The following is a 21,971-nucleotide window of genomic DNA, read 5'->3' as shown; positions in this document are numbered from 1 at the left end:
TTTGAGGTTAGAAACCTCGATCCTCCAAGTGTTAATTTTTTTTAATTAGAAGTCCCAGTCGAATGTGAAAGTTTTAGAGGTTTTCCACGTATTTTTCAGTCAGTTTTTATACAGTCTATAACATAAATTAATTAATTCATAATTTTAATATTTTTATATTGAATGGATAGATTAAAAAATTTCATTTACAGGTGTGCTTCGCATAACGTCTTCTTTTAAATTTTCATTTTGAGCTTATACTGGGACTTTTCCACAATGCTGGAAATGGGACGATTAATCCTGCAGAGGATGAAAATAATGATTACAAAGTAGTCAAACAAACTTTCTAAATTTTACCTGGGATTAGTCAGAAAAAATCTTCAAAATTTTGCGAAAAAATGCAACAAATGACGTCACTATTTTTGTCTTTTATTCAGTTAAGTCAAGACAAAGACACGAATAACGAAACAGTAAATCCTACGTGATTGAAAATAATATAGTACAATTTTTTCTAAAAATTTCTACGTCTCTTTGACTGTATGAAACATTCACGCAAATGTTTCATCAGTGATTTTTAACAAAGTATTTTTTTTAGTTTTGTAACTTTACACGAAAGCTCAGTGAGATTAAAAGAACGTAGAATTTGGTATGAATTGAACCAGAATTGACTATTAATCCTTTCACGTCCAACGTGAAACATAAAAACAATGAAACATACGCTCTTTTATCACGATATTCCTTCTATGATTGTTCTCAAAAGGACATTTTTCAGGCAAAACGTCTTCTTCGGCTTCTTCTGTGTGAATTTCATGTATTTCAGACTAGGAAAAACAATTGAATTCATAAAAAAATGGGAAAATAAAATGTTTCATGTTTGGGTCTACGTATAACCCCAAAAAAACACAAAAGGGTTAAAACACTTCACTACTATCTGAAATATTACTATCTGAAATATTAAAATCCCACCCCTAATTAAAAGAAAAGAAACTTCATGGAAAACCTTCCGATCATTATAAATCATTATTAAAGACATGTTGGGCATGTTGAAAGAGCTGACAAGATGAAAATCCACTATCTCTCTTCATGACCGCTTTTCCAACATTTTTTTTCACAATTAAAAGTTTTCACAATAAACTTAAAAAAAGAATGAAAAAAAGCTCCTATATCGTGTTCTCATGGTGAAAGCAAACTAATTAGTCTCTACAGTATATGGTTTGAAATTCAACTTTCTTCCTCGGGATTAGCAAAAGTTTTGATAAATTTTCCTCTTTAACACCATGAAGAGTGCAAATTGAACTTACACCCTTCTCTCCTGGGGCGAGGGTGGAGAGAGAATCTTTCATAGTTCATCGCGGTGCTTTGTATTAGTCAAAGGATGTCGGATTGAATGAGATTATCGACTTTCACAAAGTGTTTTGCTATGAATTTTAGCGCTCTGGCACTCATGAGAAGTTCCCCCCAGTCTGTGTGAAAAGGCTGCAAAATGATTTTTCTGACCAATTTCTCCTGGACGCGGGATGGGGGAATTTTCCGCGGGGAAAAGAAGAAAATTGGATTAACTTTCAATGCTCTTTGTGTAATTTATTGGGTATCAAAAAATTGCTTTCACATTTCGGGTGTACTTCTTGGTTTCGGTGTTGGTCTCGTTGCTTTTTATTTGGGAGGAGGGTGAGAGTAGGGAATGTGCGCACGTGTGACCTTCCTCAGACGAGCGTGCCCAGCTGGGTCATGTCTTCGCCCATGGAAGAGAGTCCCGTGTCCGAATTGGAGTCTGGTTCACCACCAATTAGCTTCTTCTGCGTGATCTTCGCCACAGCTGCGGTGCTATTGATGTTGCGCTGATTGCACTGATGCATCATGTTGACGGATGCAATGAGGTCCAGTGTGGTGAAGTCCACAAATTGCGGTGGTGGAAGCTGCGGCGGCAGGGGGCCCATTGCTGGCTGATGTACCTGCACTTCCGTTGTGAACTGCACCGGTGGTTGAGGGAAGAACTCCGCAACAGGTGGTGGCTGTGGACGCATCACTTCGATATCAGGTGTGTGACGAATGTACGTGGCTGCATCCTCCTTTGCATTGGTCTTCAGGATAATCTTGCTGATGTTGTAAATGTTCTCCGCAAGGTACTCGCGACTGAGATTGAGCCCACTACCCTCGGCTGCAGCCCTATCCTCCATCACCATTGCTTCCACTTCTGCTGCATTCAGTTGCTCATGGAGTTGCTGCAATTGCTGGGATTTCTCCCGGAGGATACTCGTGGATTTCTCAAGCTCCTGATCTGTGGCTTCAATTTCAGTATTTCTTTGGATAATCTCCCCATTAACCCTCTCCAGTGCCTCAGCTATTTGTTGCTCACTCAGGGAGGGATTCTCCGATTCGTAGCGCTTCACTTTGGCACTCAGCCGCACCAGAAGTTCCTCTTCACGCTGTAGGTGCTTATTGAGGATGTACATCTTCTCCAAGAGATCAATTTCAGCCATGGTATCATTCCCGCTCTCACTGGTTTCTTTGGCTGGGGCTTCCTTGGATTTTTCAGCTGTTGCACTGAACTCCTTGGCTGTTTCATGATCACGCAGCAACATTGTCTCTCGGTGCGAACGGCCCTTCCGTCTAATGGTTCCACATGCCTCCTCCATCTTTGGACACTCCTCCTGGTCATCATCGAGTGTTGGTGAAATTCCCGCCACGGGCGACGTGGTATCTTCCGTGTGCACACCTGAATCACTATTCCCTGTCGTGACTTCCTTGTCATCAGCTTCATGGAGCCCATTGAGGTAGGTCTCCAGCAGATAATTCTTCCCATGCTCCCGTTCACGATTTCTGTGACGCTCCTCCTCAATCACGGCAATCTCCAGTTCACGCTCCCTGTAGATAGGATGTCTGTTGACACATTATTTTTATAAATTAATTTCTCATGAGGATTGAGACATCGCTTTACGCCGCAACGGCCGGCATGGCTTTACAAAGGGTACTCACCTAAGGCGCGACAGCTGCTGCTGTATTGTCTCACCCTGTTCCAGGATCAACTTCATGAGGCGCTCAATGGTGGCACGTTGGGTACGTGGGTGGGGTGTCTGGGCGTGGGTGGTCCATGCTGGTGATGATTTAGCCGCTCTGTGGCGCCTTCTGCGGACAATGGCGCTCCCCGTGGGACTCCCACGGCCACTGTCGCAATTCTCCACGCTAGGGCTGCGCCTTCGATGCCTCTCCACGCGTCTCAGTGTTAGTTTCACCTGCAACGAGCCGATTGTGTAATTAATTCCTCAAATAGGTGGATTTCTGGGGAACTTTAATCTTTCATTCATTGCAATCAATTTAATGATATGTCATATAATCCTGGAAATGTTCATACTGTGATGAAATTTTAATTTAAATTGTATGTTGGGAATAAAAGACATTTATTAGTAGGGGGTGGGATGTACTTTGAAAGCATAAATCATAGGTAGGTAGCCCCTAAAGCTCTTCTTGAATTTTTTATGAAGCTTTTGACGGTTCTATTTAACTACTCAATAATTGAATTTAAGCTTTTACCTATTTAATAAATTAGTTGGTGTTCCACTTCGTGGCCAACACCAAGTATTGTAATCGTCGGAAAAACCGACCACCTCAGATCGGGCTCAAACTTAGTATGAGCACGTTTTAGACATCCCACATTACGAAAATGGTGGTGGAAAATTTTTGATCCGGCCGGCCTGCCGGCCTGCCGGTGGTCGACATTCTACCTTATAGCTCGAGAACGGTAACAGATAGAGACTTCGGGTTTGAAGTTTTCTATAGAAATGTGGGTGTAAAATTTCATTTTTTTGCATTTTCAAAATCCAAGATGGCCGCCATCCGTCATTTTGAACTACCATCAACCACTTCCCTTATAGCTAGAGGTCTGAAATTTTAGTATGTTGTAGAGCTAAGTGAGACGTTTTCATCGATAATTCATACTTGAAAATCGGTCAAGCCGTTTAGTAAATATGGCGGCCTAAAGCAAAAAGTGTTTTTTCGATATAACTCAAAAACGGCTTGACCGATTTCGATCATCTTGGTATCAAATGAAAGGTTTCAAGAAGCCCTTCAACTGTCTAAAACATTTCAAGTTCCAAAAATGACCGCAAGAGGCGCTAAAATCAAAAACAAAAATTGCCTAACATTAAGGGGCAATATCTCCGAATCCCCATTAGGCAAATCTTTTAAATTTTGATATGTTGTAGCAGGACTAATAATCTTGCATCAGTCCAAAAATGAAGAAAATCTATGTCGCCGTTTAGAAGATATGGCCATTTGAAAAATTCTTGAATTTGAAAAGTTCTAAGAGCCATATCTCTTAAACGGCTTGTCCGATTTTGCTCAATTTGGTATCAAATTAAAGGTTTTGCAAAACTCTATAACTTTCTAGAACATCAGAAACCTCTAGAAGCATTTCTTGATAGCAAAAAGTGCAAAAAACTGTTTTGGTAAAACAAAAATCCGCCATTTTGTGTTCTAGAGGCGACCTTGAAAATCACTGAGATATATATCAAATTATAGCTTGTTTCAAGGCCTTTCCAAAAATAGTCAAGAAATTTCTGTAGGTCTTATAGAACCAGAGATATGACCATTTTTATCCATCAAATTACTGAATTTCACAAAAAAATCAATTTTGCCTACGTTGCCTACTAATACTGCTCACAAATAGTATTACAACGCATAATAAAACTTCTACACGTTGTGGGACACCAACTCTTATAACTGGACGCGTTATGATTGACTTTTAAGTTTGAATGATTCCGTTTTTTTTTTTAACTATAAAAAAATTATTTTTTAGGCTTGAATTTAGTACATTTTAGGCTTAAAATTCATAAATTCAACTCTATCTTTCAGTTCAAAATTGTTTTAATATAAGTTTTAAATCATATAATTTAAACAGCAAACTTTTAAAAATTAATTTTGGCCTATCTATATAATAAAGAAAGGATTTCGTTCCTGTACAGCTATGCATTTCTACACCGTTTGTCCGATCGTGATGAAATTTGGTACAGAGACTACTGATACCAGGCGGTTTTTACCAACGAGTAAATATTCCATTAAATCTATTTCAATTCGTCTCTTCTAAAAATTTGCGCGAAGCGCAACAAATCCCCGCGAAGCGGGGCGAGGTAAATTGGAGCGAAGCGACAATTTACCTCGTTTGAAATAAAAGAGAATCATTAAAAAAGAAACTTTAGGCATTTAATTCCCAAGAATTTTAATTAGAAAAGGAATAATGGCTGAAGGTTAAAAGTCACACGAAGATGCAAAAGGGTACAGCAGAAAACATGTGGCGTGGCCTTAATTTCTACAGACTTGTTTGAAAATGTAAAATATAGAACGGCTGCGGAGTTACCACATCACTGCGAACTATTGTTCCAAATAGACGGCCCCCGAAGAATCCAACCAATTTGTCTACGTTATATGGGCTGCACCAGTGCAAGTGAATGCATTATGCAAAGGCAGTCCGGGGTCGTCGTAAAAAGTAATTTAATGCATTAGTTCGTTGGGCGGGGGGGAATGGGCAAATCTCTGTATGTGCAAGATTCTCCGGCGATTCACCCGTGCACGCCTTCCCATCCCGTGTGTCCTCCGTGTTATTAAGCATGTGCCAGGCATGGTATTAGCGACCCAATGACTGCAATTTCACTTTCTGCCGTGTCGCAGTACCAGCGATAGAACGTATATATGCTGCCCGGGACAGACTCAATTGCACGCTTCATTACATTGGATGCCCTCTTACATATGCCTCGGAGTGTCTGCTGTGCCGCACTTTGGCTACGATTAATTTTATTAACCCACTTTATGAGCACATTTCGTGTACAACAATGTGCTCCTCGGATGCTTGTTTGAGTGAAACAACACCAGCTTAAAGGGCACTTGTTCCAACAGCCACACATTTTAGCGGTGACCTCACCCACCCCATCAATTCACTTTCCCGCCCTTTCACTATAAAGCAATACAGAGCTTGCACAGATGAGCTCTTTCTCTTCTCACCATTCACGCTTTTCCGCGCCTAATGGGAAAATCGGAGGAGGATTGAGAGATGAGAAGCACATAAATGAGCAATATTTGCTCATATGTTCATATTCTTGACAAAACTCCCATTTATTAGTTGGTGTTCCACTTCGTGGCCAACACCAAGTATTGTAATCGTCGGAAAAACCGACCACCTCAGATCGGGCTCAAACTTGGTATGAGCACGTTTTAGACATCCCACATTATGAAAATGGTGGTGGAAAAATTTTGTTCCGGCCGGCCTGCCGGCCGGTCGCCCAAACTTTGCTTTATAGCTCGAGAACAATAACAGATAGAGACTTCGGGTTTGAAGTTTTCTATAGAAATGTGGGTGTAAAATTTAATTTTTTTGCATTTTCAAAATCCAAGATGGCCGCCGTCCGCCATTTTGAACTACCGTCAACCACTTCCCTTATAGCTAGAGGTCTGAAAGTTTAGTATGTTGTAGAGCTCAGTGAGATGTTTTCATCGATAATTCATACTTGAAAATCGGTCTAGCCGTTTAGCAAATATGGCGGCCTAAAGCAAAAAGTGTTTTTTCAATATAACTCGAGAACGGCTTGACCGATTTTGACCAACTTAGGTTCAAATGAAAGGTTTCAAGAAGCCCTACAACTGTCTAGAACATTCCGAGTTCCAAAAATGTCCGCAAGAGGCGCTAAAATCAAAAACAAAAATTGCCTAACTTTAAGGGGCAATATCTCCGAATCCCCATTATCGATTTCCTTTAAATTTTAATATGTTGTAGCCTGACTTAATATCTTTCACCAGTCCGAAAATGAAGAAAATCTATGTCACCGTTTAGAAGATATAGCCATTTGAAAAATTCTTGAATTTGAAAAGTTCTAAGAACCATATCTCCTGAACGGCTTGACCGATTGTACTCATCTTTATATCAAATTAAAGGTTTTGCAAAACTCTACAACTTTCTAGAACATCAGAAACCTCTAAGACCATTCCTTGAGGACAAAAAGTGTAAAAAACTGTTTTGGTAGAACAAAAATCCGCCATTTTGTGTTCTGGAGGTGACCTTGAAAATTATTGAAATTTATGTTAATTTATAGCCTGTTTTAATACCTTTCCAAAACTAGTCAAGAAATTTCTGTATGTCTTATAGAACCAGAGATATGACCATTTTTATCCATCAAATTGCTGAATTTTACAAAAAAATTAAAGTTGTCTACTAATCTGCTCACAAATCGCATTACAACGCATAAACAAACTTCTACTCGTTGTGGGACACCAACTCTTATAACTGGACGCGTTATGATTGACTTACCCCTTTATGCCTTTCACTGGCATAATGAGATGTATATACGTCCAATCTTATAGGGAAATTGTAGATTTTTGTTATATGTTTTTAAAATAAATTATTTCTTTGGATCTGAAAAAATTGCCATGAAAATCTCTTTAATTATATTTATTTAACTGCGAAGAAATCAGTTAAAATCGGTCTCGTTTGTAAAGATTTGATTTGCAAAAAGGAGTTTAGTCACTGTTGTATAGGAAAATTCTCTTTTTATGAAAACAATCGGGAAAAACGAATGATCTTGTAGAGAATCAAAAAAGAATTTTAAAAAAAATCGCCAAAAAAACATCTCATATTTTCCGCTGATATCAGCTGGAAAACTTAGCAAGGATTCTCCAAAAAATGTACATTATGACGTCATAATTGTGTTTTCTCTGTTTCATGAAGTCTAATTGAAACTGGTGGGAGTTGTTCGTAGAGAAATGTAGGACCAAAATTCTTTTGAGAGTTAGCTAAAAAGACGATGTATTATTTCAAAACTTATCCTTACAATTTTGGTTAAAGGTAATAAAAATAGAATATTGACGTCATTCTTGATATTCTAGAAAAAATTCTTCGTAGTTTTTTTCCAAGTGATCCCAGTAGAAAATCAGAAGGCTCTTTAACGATTTCTTAAACTTTTTGATCCTTTACAAATAATTCGTGTCCAGGGCATGAATTCTCTAAGAATGAAAAACTCCCGTGATAAACTCCTAAAGGCTTTTGCGCTTTAAAAGAAACGTGAAAACCGGGAAAATCTTACGGAAGTTTATCACAGATGCATTATTTTTCTTAAAGGATCAAGATCACGCAAAGTTTTCCTCGCTTTTTCCCTTCCAAAAGTTTTCGGGAATTTATCACGAGAGGATTTCACTGTTAGAGAATACAGCCACAGATTGTTCCTTTCAATAAGAAGTTTTCCCACACAGCAGTAACTAAACTCCTTTGAAATAATTGAAATTGCAAATACATATTTTGAGCTCTGTCCTAGATTATTTTATCATAGACGGAAAAAAAGATTTTTTATGCTTATCCTGATTAAAAGAAATGAAAATTTTAGCAAAAGGATTAAATCAATATTAAAACGTTACATAAAAGAAATTCTCTACCTACTATTTAATCTATATCTTCAACCAATGGACTCATTGTAGGCACAATATTTTTTTCTCAGTTACTCTGGTACAGGGTAAACAATCTCCATATAATGTTGTTTGGCAAACATCGCATGGATAGGTCAAAGAGTTATGCAACATTTTGTGCTTGAATTTCATGCAAACACTCAAGTGCAGATTTTTACTGTATCAACACTCAATGCGTGTTGATTTTAGTGAAGCAACACACAAGAAGATCTTCTTTGGACTTTTATGGGAATGATGGATAACATGACAATTAAATTTGCAGCAATTTCTCATTAATTTCTGCGTGTGAATTGCAAAATAATTCTCCACCAAACTCATCGCTCATATGCTGCTAAATGCCATATTTCATACAAACTAATCCCACTTATGGCACACCATCTCCCTTTCCCCTTGTAAAAGCTGCGTGTGCAATATGGGGGAAGGGGAGAAGGTGATGGGGTCAGAGGTGTGTGCTCTTTTAGCCACTGACACACATAATGAGGCGCCCATCCCCATCCGCAATTGTTGTACGGAATTAATTAATAAATCATGCCAAAATGGAAAATTGCTTCCTTCCTCTCTTATGTATTTTCCTGTGCTACATGCTTTTTTTTGGGAAGGGTGGATCAATCATGAAAATGCCTTAATTGTGCACTGCTGGGAAATATTTTTCCAAGAATTTTTCAGAGCTAATATTAGGAAATTACTAACGGTTTCTCTCTCCTCTATACCATCAATTTTTTTCTCAATTTATGCAAAAATTTATGAAAGGGTTTTTTTATGCGTTAAATTTTCCAACCATTCACGGTTGAATATGGAAAATTATGAATGCTCATTGAATGTCCAATTTTCCATATATATTCAATGCCCTGTGAGTAAAACGTGCAATATGTCCATTAGTCATTGTATTATTGGCAAGCTTCCTTCCCTGAGAATTTTCTTCAACAACAACAATATCGAAGCATAGATATTGCAAAAAACATTCATCATAACTTCAATATCTCCTTTGCCACCCCTTTTTGTGCAAATATTATGTGAAGTATGGTGTATTTACATAAAAGCCTTTTTTTCCATAAATACACTGTGTATGTGAAAAATTAATGCAAATTGTGGGATTGTATTTGATTGTATAACGCGCCATGCTGTTGTTCCATGTTTTATTTTAGCGATAGAAATCATAAACCATCCGTTTGTGTTTTATTTATTGCCATTATAAGGTTTCGTTGTTGCATAATCGAATTGTTCCCAACAACAAAATTATTCTTCAATTTTCTCTCCTTCTATCTGCACTCTGATTTTTTTTGCCCATTTTTGCAAATTGATCGTCGAGAGCTACACACTGGGACACACCAATCGATTGGCAATAATTGAAGTCAAAATAGTTTTAAAATTGCAAACGAGCACTGCAAAAAAATCGCATCAGCTACTGGAGTCTTTCATTTTTTATGTTCTCTCTATTTTTGCATAAGGTTTTTTTTTTATTTGGACCACAATCTCGCCTCTAGGCTGGGCAGAGAGAGATAGGAATTTTAGTCTTTGGAGTATGTGTGTAAGGATCTTAAAGTGAGTGGAAAAGCAATTAATTTTCTAATGAGTTTGTTTACACGGAAAGAAAAAAGTTGAGGCGGCGCAAAAATTCAGTACTTGTTATAATAACAAGTTATAATGTTATTGTACCCGCCACTGTCCATTTGCACTAGCCGGAGACTCCAGCTGTGCCAACTAGAAATTCCTGTAGAATCAAATGAGATTTTCTGCTCTTCTCACACATTTGTCACTGTGGCTTTTCGTCGACTGTGCAACCTTGTCTCGTATTTGCTTTATAAATCTTGTGCAGATGCGTGACATGCTACTTCAGTCGACGGCTTTGCCGACTTGTGAAAAGATTAGATATATAATTTTAAAGATATAGATGTCTCTTTTTCTCCAATTATAGCATACAAAAATCTAAACGAATGAGACAAAATGTGTGTGCATATACGCCATTTCCTTCTGACTCATTGGCGACATAGCCAGTTTGTAGTTGAGTTAGAAGCAAACTCCAGCTCTGCCAACAATGTAACAATTCTGACGCCAAACTATTGGCATAGCAAGAGTTTCCAGCTAGTATTAGTAGTTATTTTTCTCCGTGTAATGAGCTTTAAAGTATTAAAATCAAGCAAAAAAATACTAAATTCAAGCCTAAAAACTATTAAATTCAAGCCTGAAATATGCTTAATTAAAATGAAACATAAACAAGTATTAAATTTTAGTCTGAAATGTATTTAATTCAAGCCGAAAAAAGTTCTTCAGGAACAGTTTAAAAAAGTACTTAATTGAAAGCTTTCTTTAAACCAAAAAAATGTTTTCGGTTTTTAGCAAAGGATGGAGAAAATACATATTTGGATGATTCATCAAAAAAGTCAAAATATTCCTCATTGTCAAATGAAAATTAACTCAAAATTATATTAAAGGTTTCATTTTAAATATGCAATTCAGTCTAAGCAAAATTTTCAAAAGCTAGTGCATTAAAATATCGAAAAAGAAACATTCTAGGTTAACCCTAGTCGGATGGGTTAACCAAATTACGGTAATATATAATAAAATTTAACATTTTTCCATTTATAGTTTTTTTATTTGTTTAAATTTCTTTTTAAAAACATTTTTCAGCTCTTAATATTATCCAATTATGATGAAAATCAAACTGAAAAAAAGTTTTTTTTAAATGAATTTTCCCATATTTTAAGCATTCTGCAAAGTCTCATAAATCTGCCTATCATTATTGTGACTACTAAATATGTGCAACGGACATATTTTATGTTATGAAAGCTTCCATTGAGGGGTAAATGGGTAAATTGAAAAAAAAGTGATGAATTTACAATTTCCTAAATTCACATCCAGCCAATAAATAATATTGTATAAAATTGTAAAGGAAACATTGCTCTCTTTATGCTTTCAATAACATACTACATCAGTATGTGGGGCTAAATACTTCTCATTTCGGACGTTGGAGTTTTTTTTTAATGTTTTCCATGGTGATTCATTCGCTTTAAAACAAAGCTTTTCAATCAAATTGGCTTCTCTTAATTGCTGCAAGTTTATTGTGCTTCTACGTCAGAAACCTTCAAAGTCACTTCCTATTTATTGTTTGAAAAATTGAAAACACTTTGGGAGCTTTTTTTTCACCTACATACGAGGAAATATATGAAAAATCAAACATACAGACAGCCTTTCTCCTTGTGTGAAGTAAAAGTCACATAATATGGCAATTTCGACCACCCCCCGGCATCCGGTTCTTTTGCATAACTTTCAAACATATCCCAAACCCCGAAAATTTATAGTTGAAACGCACATAAATCTGCCACCCACAGGAATGTTGTGTGGGCACGTGAGCCGGGGTGGATGTCGTAAAAAATATTAAATAATCTATATCCATCAGGGAACGTAAAATATTTTATTGGGCCATTAACTCCTCAGCTGTTTATCGTGCGAATTTCGCGAGCAATAAAAGGAGGACTCTTCCGTGATAAAATTTCACGTATATGCCGACAAGTGCCAATTCTGACAATCCCTCATAATGATTTCCTTCATCCCCTAATTGCACAGCATCCGAACTTTTGCAATATTCGTTCGCGTTATAAATTGTACTGCATGAATCTTTCATTGCAATTGCTTTCCGCAATTGATTTTTTTACTGAGCTAACTCACAAAAAAATCTTTTTTTAGCTGTGTTTCTTTCAGACACAGCTTTTGTGTACCGAGCAAAATCGAAAGTCGTCAGATCGGGCTCAAACTTGGGATGAGCACGAATTAGGGTCCCCACATTCCAAAAAACGTATGCGCCAAAAAAAAATTTTTCCGGCCGGCCGTCCGTCCGGCCGTCCGGCCGGAACCTATCGCCTAATTGCGAGAGAACGGTGATAGATAGAGACTTGCGGTAAACGGCAAAGTTTAAATATCGACCGGAAGACATCCGATTATGAGGTCATATCCACCCCCCCACTACCGCGTCCGCCATTTTGAATAACCTCAAAATTTTGTTTTCGCTATATCTCAGCCGCTATTATAGCTAGAGGGCTGAAATTTTGATATGTTGTAGGGGCCATCAAGAGCTTTCCAACGATACCACATTTTTGAAAATCGGCCAAGCCGTTTAGTCAATATGGCCGCCACAATTTTTCATCGAAAATCGACCATAACTCGAAAACGGCTTGACCGATTTTGATCAACCCGGGCTCAAATGAAAGATCTCATCAAACCCTACAACTCTCTAGAACATCCGAAGTTTCAAAAGTGACCGCTAGGGGGCCAAAAATCAAAAGCAAAATTTTCGATTAGTTTTCGATGAATATCTCGAAAACGGCGACATAAATCCTTTTCATTTTTTGATATGTTGTAGCTGACCATATTATCTAGCTTCATGCCAAAACTGAAGAAAATCTATGGATCCGTTCTCGAGATATGGCCTTCCAAAGTTGCCATGTCATATCTCGGGTTCTACAAGTCCGATCTTGATCAACTCAAGCGCAAATGAAAGGTTTCAAGAAACCCTACAAATGTCTAGAACATTGCAACTTCGAGAAATGACCGCAAGAGGCGCTAAAATCGAAAACAAAGTTTTCGAAAATTTCGAATTCGAATTTTTCGAAAATGGCGACATAAATTTTTTTCATTTTTCGATATGTTATAGCTAACTTCAAGACCTTTCAAACAAAAAAAAAATTATGAAAATCTATGGATCCGTTCTCGAGATATGGCGTTTTAAAGATTTCTTACGGTATGACTTTTCAACTTTTCCCGACTTTGCGCGTATTTAAACTAATTCGCGTTCTAGTTTGCTCTCACAAAATTGGTACCTACACTGAAAGAAACACAGCTCTCGTAAGCTTGGTCAGCTTACCAGTACATTTTTAATTCAATTTATTGTCTCTGTCCTCACTGTGCCTATAATTATGGAGACTTAATTTAGAAGCAATGGAAAAATCATCTAATGTTCTTTTTTTCAAAATACGAGTAAAGATTTGAATTGCTAAAAATGTGCTTTATTTAACGCTATCTATCTACATAATTTACGTACGTACAATATACATAACACTTCAACTATATAGAACACATAGAAAAATAATTCGCATTGAACTTTGTGAGAGAACTTATCTTGTATGTTCAGCTTCGAATTTTAAATTCGAAGCCGACGATTAATTTCAACGTGAATAAAATTAATCTTTCAATTATAAATGTTTTGAGAAAGAATTTTATTTTTCTTCTCAAAAGAAAATTTCTAATTCCCATAAATAAAATTCTCTACAAAATTGGCCTAATAAATAATAGGTACTAAAACAATTAAAATTATTAAGGAAAAAACTAAAGTCAAACAATAAAAATTACTGCGCAAAGGATGAATAGAATTGAGTCTCTGCAATATATAATTCCTCGCAGTCTCTATGACGTTATGAGACAAGATTTTAAATAAATCATTTTTATATGAAATTTCCTGCTGTTGAACTTTTTATTGCTTCGGAAAATGTGATTTTTCAAGCTCATCCCGAACTTGTGCAATTTGTGAATATGGCAAAAGTAAGGCTATTTAACTGCACAATTTAAATTTTCCCTTTCAAAATTATTTTCAATGTTCCACACAACTGGCAGATTTACAAAATTTTATAGACTTCAGTTGAAGTTAAAATACACGAGGAGATATATTGCTCTACATATTGAAATTAATCATGGAAAATTAATAGATAATTGAAAATCTCAATTAAATTCAAGTTTTTGCGTTGAATGATTTCAAAATTAGGTAAAACTGGTACACGACTAGATAATTTATTGTTTTTATCAGTCAATTAATTTAAATTTTTGATTTGGATTTGAATTTGCATGTAGCTAACTGAAACTTTTCGTTGAAACAGCTAAAAGAGAATTGAAATAAATTTCTATTTACAGTCGTGCCTTGGCATAAGATAGTTTAGGATATACTCTTCACACTCATTATTTTCAATACGCGAGAGCAGTACATCCTAGACTATCTTATGCCAAGGCACGAGTGTATGTGTAAAAGAACGATTGAAGTAGAAGAAATACGAATATCCACAAACATAATGATAAAATTGATAAAATCATATTGGATATATTTCAGTAAATGTTTTCATTAGCCATCATATGTATGTTAATATATATTTCTCCTCACAAACATATTAATAAAAGATAAGAGCTAATTTTATGCGGTCAAGGGCATTTTGTGTCTTATTAGCACTTCTTGGGGTATTTTAATGAACACAGAGAAAAAAAAGATATGCTGAAGATGCAAAAAAAAAAACATTTTTTGCCATCGGTTACGTAATATTGGCAATAAAATATTGCGAATTAATGCTGGCGTTGTGGTTCATAAAGTGGGTGTGAGTGAAAATTAATTAAATATGGGCCACGGCAGGTGAATATGATGCTTATCAGGGGTATTGAGAGAGACTCTCACGTTGATTATTATATGTTTATTAATGGGATGATGATGGGGGCAAAGAAAAACTTTTTCTTCGTGCGTCGAGTGAGTAAAATATCAAGAGAATTGTGCAATTTTTATAACATATAAAAGTTGCTGGGGCAGCATAATCTTCCACTCAGCATCATTATGGTTTTTCTTTCACAATATTACCCTCGCTTTTTAATGATTATTGCAAAGTTTTCTTCTTTTTTCATCGTTCTCAAATTACCTCTGGCTGCGCCTCACCCCATGCTGACCATATCTTGAGAATTTTCGTACGTCCATCGAGAATTTGTTCAACACGCCGCCATCGTTCCGTAATCACGTAGTCCTTCCCCCGATCGGGGATTCCCTCATCCTGCAGAAGTGCATCGACCAAGTCTGCAGCTGTAGTGTGGTCTGTTACCCCAGATATCCATCTTTGTTCCCCACGTATCCAAACGGGAATTTCATCCGTACTCTCCGACGACGATGTTTCATTTTCATCGGTATCTTGGTATCTGGAAAACACGCAGGTGAAAAACAAGGAGAAAATGAAACATATGAATTTTCCATATTAATTGAAAATTTTCGGTTGGCTTGCCAAGAAGTCGCGGAATCAATTAGAAACGTGATCTAGATTCACATCATGTGTACAATTCACCTGTACTCGAATTTATTATATATGAGATAGTAAATTGGATGAAAATGTTGCACAACTCACGAGGTAAATCATGTTCAAGCATCACCAAATGCTCATTTATATGTCTGTCACCTTTTGCATGCATTAGACTCGCTTGAGAACATTTTTTGAATATTACTTCGTCATGCATGTATGTTCTGAGATTTTAAATTACCTACATGAAATTGGGATTGGTTTTTCCTTTTTTGGATTCGGAAAATAAGCTCAAAAATATCAGCTTAGAAGCATTAAAAGTGATCCAATGAATTGATTCGTTTGGTTTCAATGGGTTTAAGTGATGGTAATGTCTGGTTTTATGTCAATTTATTTGGTTATTATTATATTAAATTTACATACAGGGATTTCTCGCAGTGTTTTGTTTTTTTTAATTTTTGATTAAAGTTTATATTAGAAAGACCTCACAACGTTAAAAAAATGCAATTGTTGATTTTTCTTGAGTTTTTTTTTTAATAAATTTATTGGTTTAACTAAATTTTCTCTTATCTTCCATTGCGGGAAAGCTCCATAGAGCTTTACACATATTATTAACCGGAGAATTTTATTAGTTGGAACATTCTTTGGAACAGCGTTGGAAAATGGAGAGAGTGTAAGTAAGAAAAACTCAACGTTTTTCTTACACAATCAGCGAAGTTTTTCTTGCTTTTCTTCCTTTTTCCTGGCTGCTTTTCCGAGGAATTTTCCAATAAACAAATTTTCACGCTCGTATATGATTTTTTTCATGCATAATTAAAGCTTTTATCAAATACAGATCAAAAATAAATAAAAAAGCAGATTTCTTCAAATATTCGTCACGAAACTTACAGAACAATTACACAAAAGATATTTGCGTTCGTTTTGACCGTCAAAAAAACGAGCTTTTTATGGCACGAGATAAAATAGCAAAGTGTCTGCGTAAGGTAATAATTTGTTTGTAGCCTTGGTGGTCTTTTTTTTTGAGCAAACTGAAATATTTTATACTTTTGCCAAAAGTGTTAAATAACATCACCACAGAGACGAGATAGCAAATTAAGTACCGCCATGATCTTTACAGATATCTCTGGAATGTTTTCGTGCAAAATAAAAGACTCTCTCACAGCTGTAGGTGGAAAATTTTGGGTATTTAGGTGAGAAATGACTCTCTATTTCGATACAAAATGTTTTTAATCTCGCGCACATGCCGAGTATTTGTGACAAAAAAAAATCCTTCTTGTAAGAAAAACTCCGGTAAAGTGATTATGTATCATTTTAAATTATTCCGCGCACTTAAGCGAAACATTTTCTCTCACTTAATTCCCCGTCCAATGCAATTTATGTTTAATTTTTGCAAAGCAAAATCACGGTGATCGCGATTCATTTCATTTGACACACATTTTCCCAGACAATTTATGACTATCAACTGCTCAATGATTCACATATTTTGCTGCATTTTCTTTTTTGCATCACACCACATTGAAAGTAATGACCGCGTAAAGGATTTCTTGCACGTAATCACATGGCTATAAAACCATTTTTTTTTAATTTGCAACCAATCAAATGGAGCTTATATGAGTTAATTCACGGGATTATTATGTGACGTAAATTATCAATTTGAGTCAACTTAATTGTAATTACAAATCACTCCCTGGAGCCAACATTGGATTTCACTTTCATTTAGCGCAATTTCACACAAAACGCGACAATTTTCTGCCTTGATGTTCAATTTTCCACCATCAGCAGTTCGGCACAATTATCCGCAACATTGTCGAATAATAAGCTCCCCCAAAGTGGTTCACATGGCGGGGGATTTACTTGGGGGATTTACATTTTTTTCTGCTCCCTCTATGCTTGTTAATCGATCGTAAATTTAACAAATTTCTTCTGTTTTCAAGCATGGGGCAATGTACCCACGCGGGAGCTTTTTTTTCTGCCGCAATAAATGCTTTCCTTTCTTCCTTGTTTTATTCATACAAAAGAAAAATATTTCACCAAATACAATTGGTGTATGAGCAATAAAATCTGGATATAAAATAAATCCATTAAATTCCAATACTCTCTCTTGCGCGCGACTAGGACGCCCATGAGGAAAGCAGAACGTGCAGAGAAGGAAATGGGTGAGTTGGGTGTAGAGAATATTTATTGTAGGGGTTTCTCAATCTACAACTTTAATTGCCTGGCTCATCCACAACAATATATCTTTTCAACACAACCCAGAAGGATCCTTCGAACATCCTTGTTGCTAAAGAAAAATATAATTTCTTGCAATTTTTCAACAATTTATGAGATTTAATTCTTTGGTGCTTATTAACCCTCTGACGCCGTCAATGAAATTTGTTTTAGTGGAGCTTTTAGAGCTTTTCTCAATCCATGGTGTGTTATGTAGAAAAATGGACAATCATGTCAGATGGAATCAATATCCGGCAATTTTATGACCCAATCTCCATATTATGTATCAATGTATTGACAGTTTATTGGGAGAATATTGTTTTCCTATCGCACCTTCGCAATATTTTTGTTTTTTTTTTGTTCTTGAAATTGCAATAAATTTCACAATAATCTTACAAAAAGAATATTTTGAAGAGTTTCACATTTGGGGGTGAATAGAATCAATTTATGAATTCAGTTTTAAGGCTTTTATTCAAGTAGAAGAGCAGAGGCTTAGCCAAAAATTTAATCAGGGATATTTTTCTGTTATATTTGAACTTTTTTAACTTTTAAAAATTTGTTTTTTTTTTTTTTAAATATTTTAACGATTGACTGTTTTTTTTATCAAATGTTTTAAGTTTCTTAGTCTTTCTTTCTTGAAGTTTGAAATTTATTTCTGATGTTTGATGTTCCATTTTTAACATTTGACGTCTATTTTTTAACGTTTATCGTTACTTTTTCAAGGTTTGACGGTTTTCTCGCAACGGTGACTTATTCTTTAACCTTAAGAGTTAATTTCCAATGGTTTGACGTTCCTTTTCGAACGTTTCCATACTTCATTAAAATATTGTGCGTATTTTATGAGCTTTCTTTTTTTTTGTCTGACGTTTCTTTTATAACGTTCGACGCCTATTTTGACGATTAGCGCTTATTCTAACATTTGATTTTTTTGTAAAGGTTGACATTTCAATTTTAATGTTTGATAATAAATTTTTAATTTTTTATTATATTTTTATGCTGAGAAATAATTACTTTTAACCTTTAATGGAAAAAATAAATGTTTGGAGTCTTTTTTAGCAGACATCTATCCAATATCTCTAGCTACGCCACTAGTGGCAAAGATAACAGCTCGACTGAAAGAAATTCACAAGAAAACACTTAAAAATTTTTAAAAAAATGCATTAGGTTGAATTGGGATTTTTTCTCTTTTACCATTTTAATATAAGAAAACGTGTTAAAAGAAAGAGAATCAATCGCACCAACAAACCCATTGCGCCTTTTATATGTAGGTATATAAAATATAAATCTTCCTTATAGTTAAAGTCGTGTATATAGTCATTGATATCAAAGGAAATAGAAACATTGTAATAATAGTTTTATTATTTTTCAATATTGGAGACGGAAATGTCGAGTCTTCACCGCACGAGTCTCTCAGAGTTGTGTACAAATTACCCCTCAAGAAATATTCTGTACAGTGACTGCGTGCTATTTGTATTCAATTTATTAAGTGATACGAAGGCGATGAAAGCATAGCTTTTCATCTTAACTCAGCATACATAAAGTTTTATGGTTCACAGACTTTTCATCTCTGACACTTTGTTATGATTATTATTGTGAAGAGGGTAATAAAATATTGCAGAGAGTGCATTTTGCAAACGTGTGGTAAACTACACACAGGTGAAGGTACAACATATAAGATGATGGCAATGAGGAGAGGTGTTAATTAGAATAATGGAAAATGAGGTTGCAAGTTGCATTTACAAGTGAAGTGAAAATTCTTGGAGAAAATTGAGACCTTGCGCACACACATCATGTATACATTGTTGTAAGAAAACTTTGCTCTTGTGGTTATATTTAATATCTTAATTTGCCAGTATTATCTGAAATGTCTTCGGAGTGTACACCACACGTGTTTCTATTTACGATGAATGTGAAGAATAATAAGAGAACAATATTGACCAATATGGATTGCAACGGCGAAAGATGGAGAGAAATGGGAATTTTCATTCATAAAATATTAATTTACGTTCTCCCATAAAAGACCTCGGTGATACGAGGGAAACCAAGTCGGGCATCCTGTTCTCCAATATGTCACTGCCATTTGTGCATGTTGCATAAGAAAATCTCACAGAGAGATATCTTTCGCGTCTCTGTCCGTTTACTGTGCACTTCACTTGTGTTTTGAGTGGCAAAACGACATATTAAGTTTGCACAAGACTCTATTTTCTCTTCGGTCGCATTTAAAGGTGCTCCAGGAGAGACTATATAAGATAGGGAAATGGCATGGCGTCTCTCGAGTACATCTTCATTCTTCATTCTCATCCATAAGAACCATATTATATGTATGCTACATAAAACACGATGTGATGAAAAAGCTCCCCAAGATGATTTCTTCAAACCAAGCGACATATTAAGTTGATTTTTCAACTTAACATCCATCACTAATGTGCAATTTCCCGCTGTGTGCAAATTTTCCCTCACCTCAAACTCTTTTCTCGTGACTTTTTAACTTTTTCTTTTCCAATTTGCAAATGTGGATTTTATTTTATTTATTTCAAAAGAGAAAATTTATTACCATCAATTATTAATTTTATTTACATGAAAGTTTACAAATAAAGTATTTTCAATAAATTAAGCTATAAATTATGTGCAGGAAAATATGTCATTCCTCATAATGCTCAATATGTATTACCATTCACAACAGCTTAAGATTTAATTTAATTTACACTCTAAAAGATGAAATTTAAGAGCAATCTTTGGCTTACATTTTATAGGTGAAGAATTGACTTTCTAAATCAAAATTCCTTAACAAATAAAGGATAATTAGATCTTTCATTTATAAGACGATTAATTTACATAATTAGGGGAGACCGGGGTTAAAAAAGTCACTTAAGGGTTTAGTAAAAGCTCAAAATATCATATTTCCCAAACAGATAAAGCGAAATGTATTGCTCATTTCTTTAGGAAATTTACTGCCCTACAACTCTTTCTCAGATCATTTTGTTCTATCTAGCTAAGAAATATGATATTTTAAGCTTTTTCCAAACCCTTAAGTGACTTTATTAGCCCCGGTCTCCCCTAAGGACTTTTCTGACAAGGTTTTTACGAACTTTCCTTGATTCTAGAAACTGAAAAATGGAAAGTCTGTGAGTCTTTTCTATTATTTCTTATAACATTTATTACATTTTCCATTCCTGATTTCTACGATTTATAATGACCATAGAAGCCCCAAAATCTAATTAATTGCTGTAAAAATAAATATTCATTATGTTTTTTATGCTCTTGATGTAATACTCCAAAACACAGTAAAGTACTAAAAAATCTAACATTTGTAAAAAGAAGATAAAATTGTTAGAAGACATTTTGAAATCTCATCACTAAAATATTCCTAACGAACCTTATGATTTCATAGAGCCTACATTACATACTTAGAGATACAGCAAGTCATTATGATTTCCGTCGTTCTAGCTCAGGGATTTTAAATCAATAAAAATACAGTAAAGATGGTAAAGATCTTTCTTTCTTTAAAAAAATGACCCACTGTATAAATTATGTTTTCTTTTTTCAATTAAGAATTCTCTGTATAAAGAATCAATTAATAATACGGAGCATGAAAAAATATACATATCAAGTGTTATGCTCCAAGAATTAGCTGCCAAAGGGAAGTAATATTGTGCTGTGGTTTGTAATTCTGTTGCTCACAAAAGCGTGGTATGAAATTTCTTTGAATGAGATCATTGGCGGATTAAGAAGCTTTTGTCTGTGAGTCAGGTGAAATTAGATCACGATTGGAGGGTACTTTGAGTGGATTTATATTTAAATATTTTGTTTACACTCCAATAGAGGTGTATCGGAGTTTGGCATAATTTACAACCCACTTATTAAGTGGCCTATTTGCACTCATAGGAAAATTGTAAATATTTTTTTTATTGAGATTTCCCCCCTAGAGACAATTAAAGCCATCACGTAGCTTTCTCTCTTGGCCACAATCTCGCGATTACCTCTTTTTTTTTCTTCTTCTTCAACTTGATTCATTCATTGCATCTCACGTCCATTGTTTCTTTCATTCATCCGGAAGTGATTTTATCGACGGCTGTGTAGCTTACTTGTGTATGGAGGAAGAAATCTCTTCATTGAGGTAACTCCTCCCGAAGAGGTCTCTTAAATAATATTTGCATTTTGCCATCCCATTGAATAGATCCATTGTTTCCAAAAGGAGGGGAATTGTGTATAGAAGCAAGAAAAAAAGTAATAATGATAGAATTATGTAATTTTCAGTAAGACTATGCTGGAAGTTGAGAACTATTTGAGAAATCCTTCTCTGGCGGTGTTAAA

The 21,971-nt window shown here is 35.4% G+C and overlaps 1 protein-coding gene across 3 annotated transcripts in view; it reads right to left on the bottom strand.

Annotated features, from left to right (window-relative positions):
* Positions 1–1,534: 1,534 nt before the first annotated feature.
* LOC129792028 (ras association domain-containing protein 10) overlaps positions 1,535–21,971 on the bottom strand; it is a 55,073-nt gene continuing 34,636 nt past the window's right edge. For 2 of the 3 annotated variants that reach the window (XM_055830742.1, XM_055830745.1), the window contains exons 3-5: positions 15,084–15,354; positions 2,956–3,212; positions 1,535–2,859 (exon numbers count right to left, since the gene is read on the bottom strand). In XM_055830742.1, the coding sequence (XP_055686717.1) occupies positions 1,683–2,859; positions 2,956–3,212; positions 15,084–15,354 (1,705 nt within the window). In that variant the 3' untranslated portion in view covers positions 1,535–1,682. The remainder of the gene's footprint in view (positions 2,860–2,955; positions 3,213–15,083; positions 15,355–21,971) is intronic. The other variant, XM_055830750.1, reaches the window with a different exon arrangement.

Source organism: Lutzomyia longipalpis, chromosome 1, assembly GCF_024334085.1.
Source record: "Lutzomyia longipalpis isolate SR_M1_2022 chromosome 1, ASM2433408v1".
NCBI classification, from domain to species: domain Eukaryota; kingdom Metazoa; phylum Arthropoda; class Insecta; order Diptera; family Psychodidae; genus Lutzomyia; species Lutzomyia longipalpis.
This window is presented reverse-complemented; position numbering and strand designations above follow the sequence as displayed.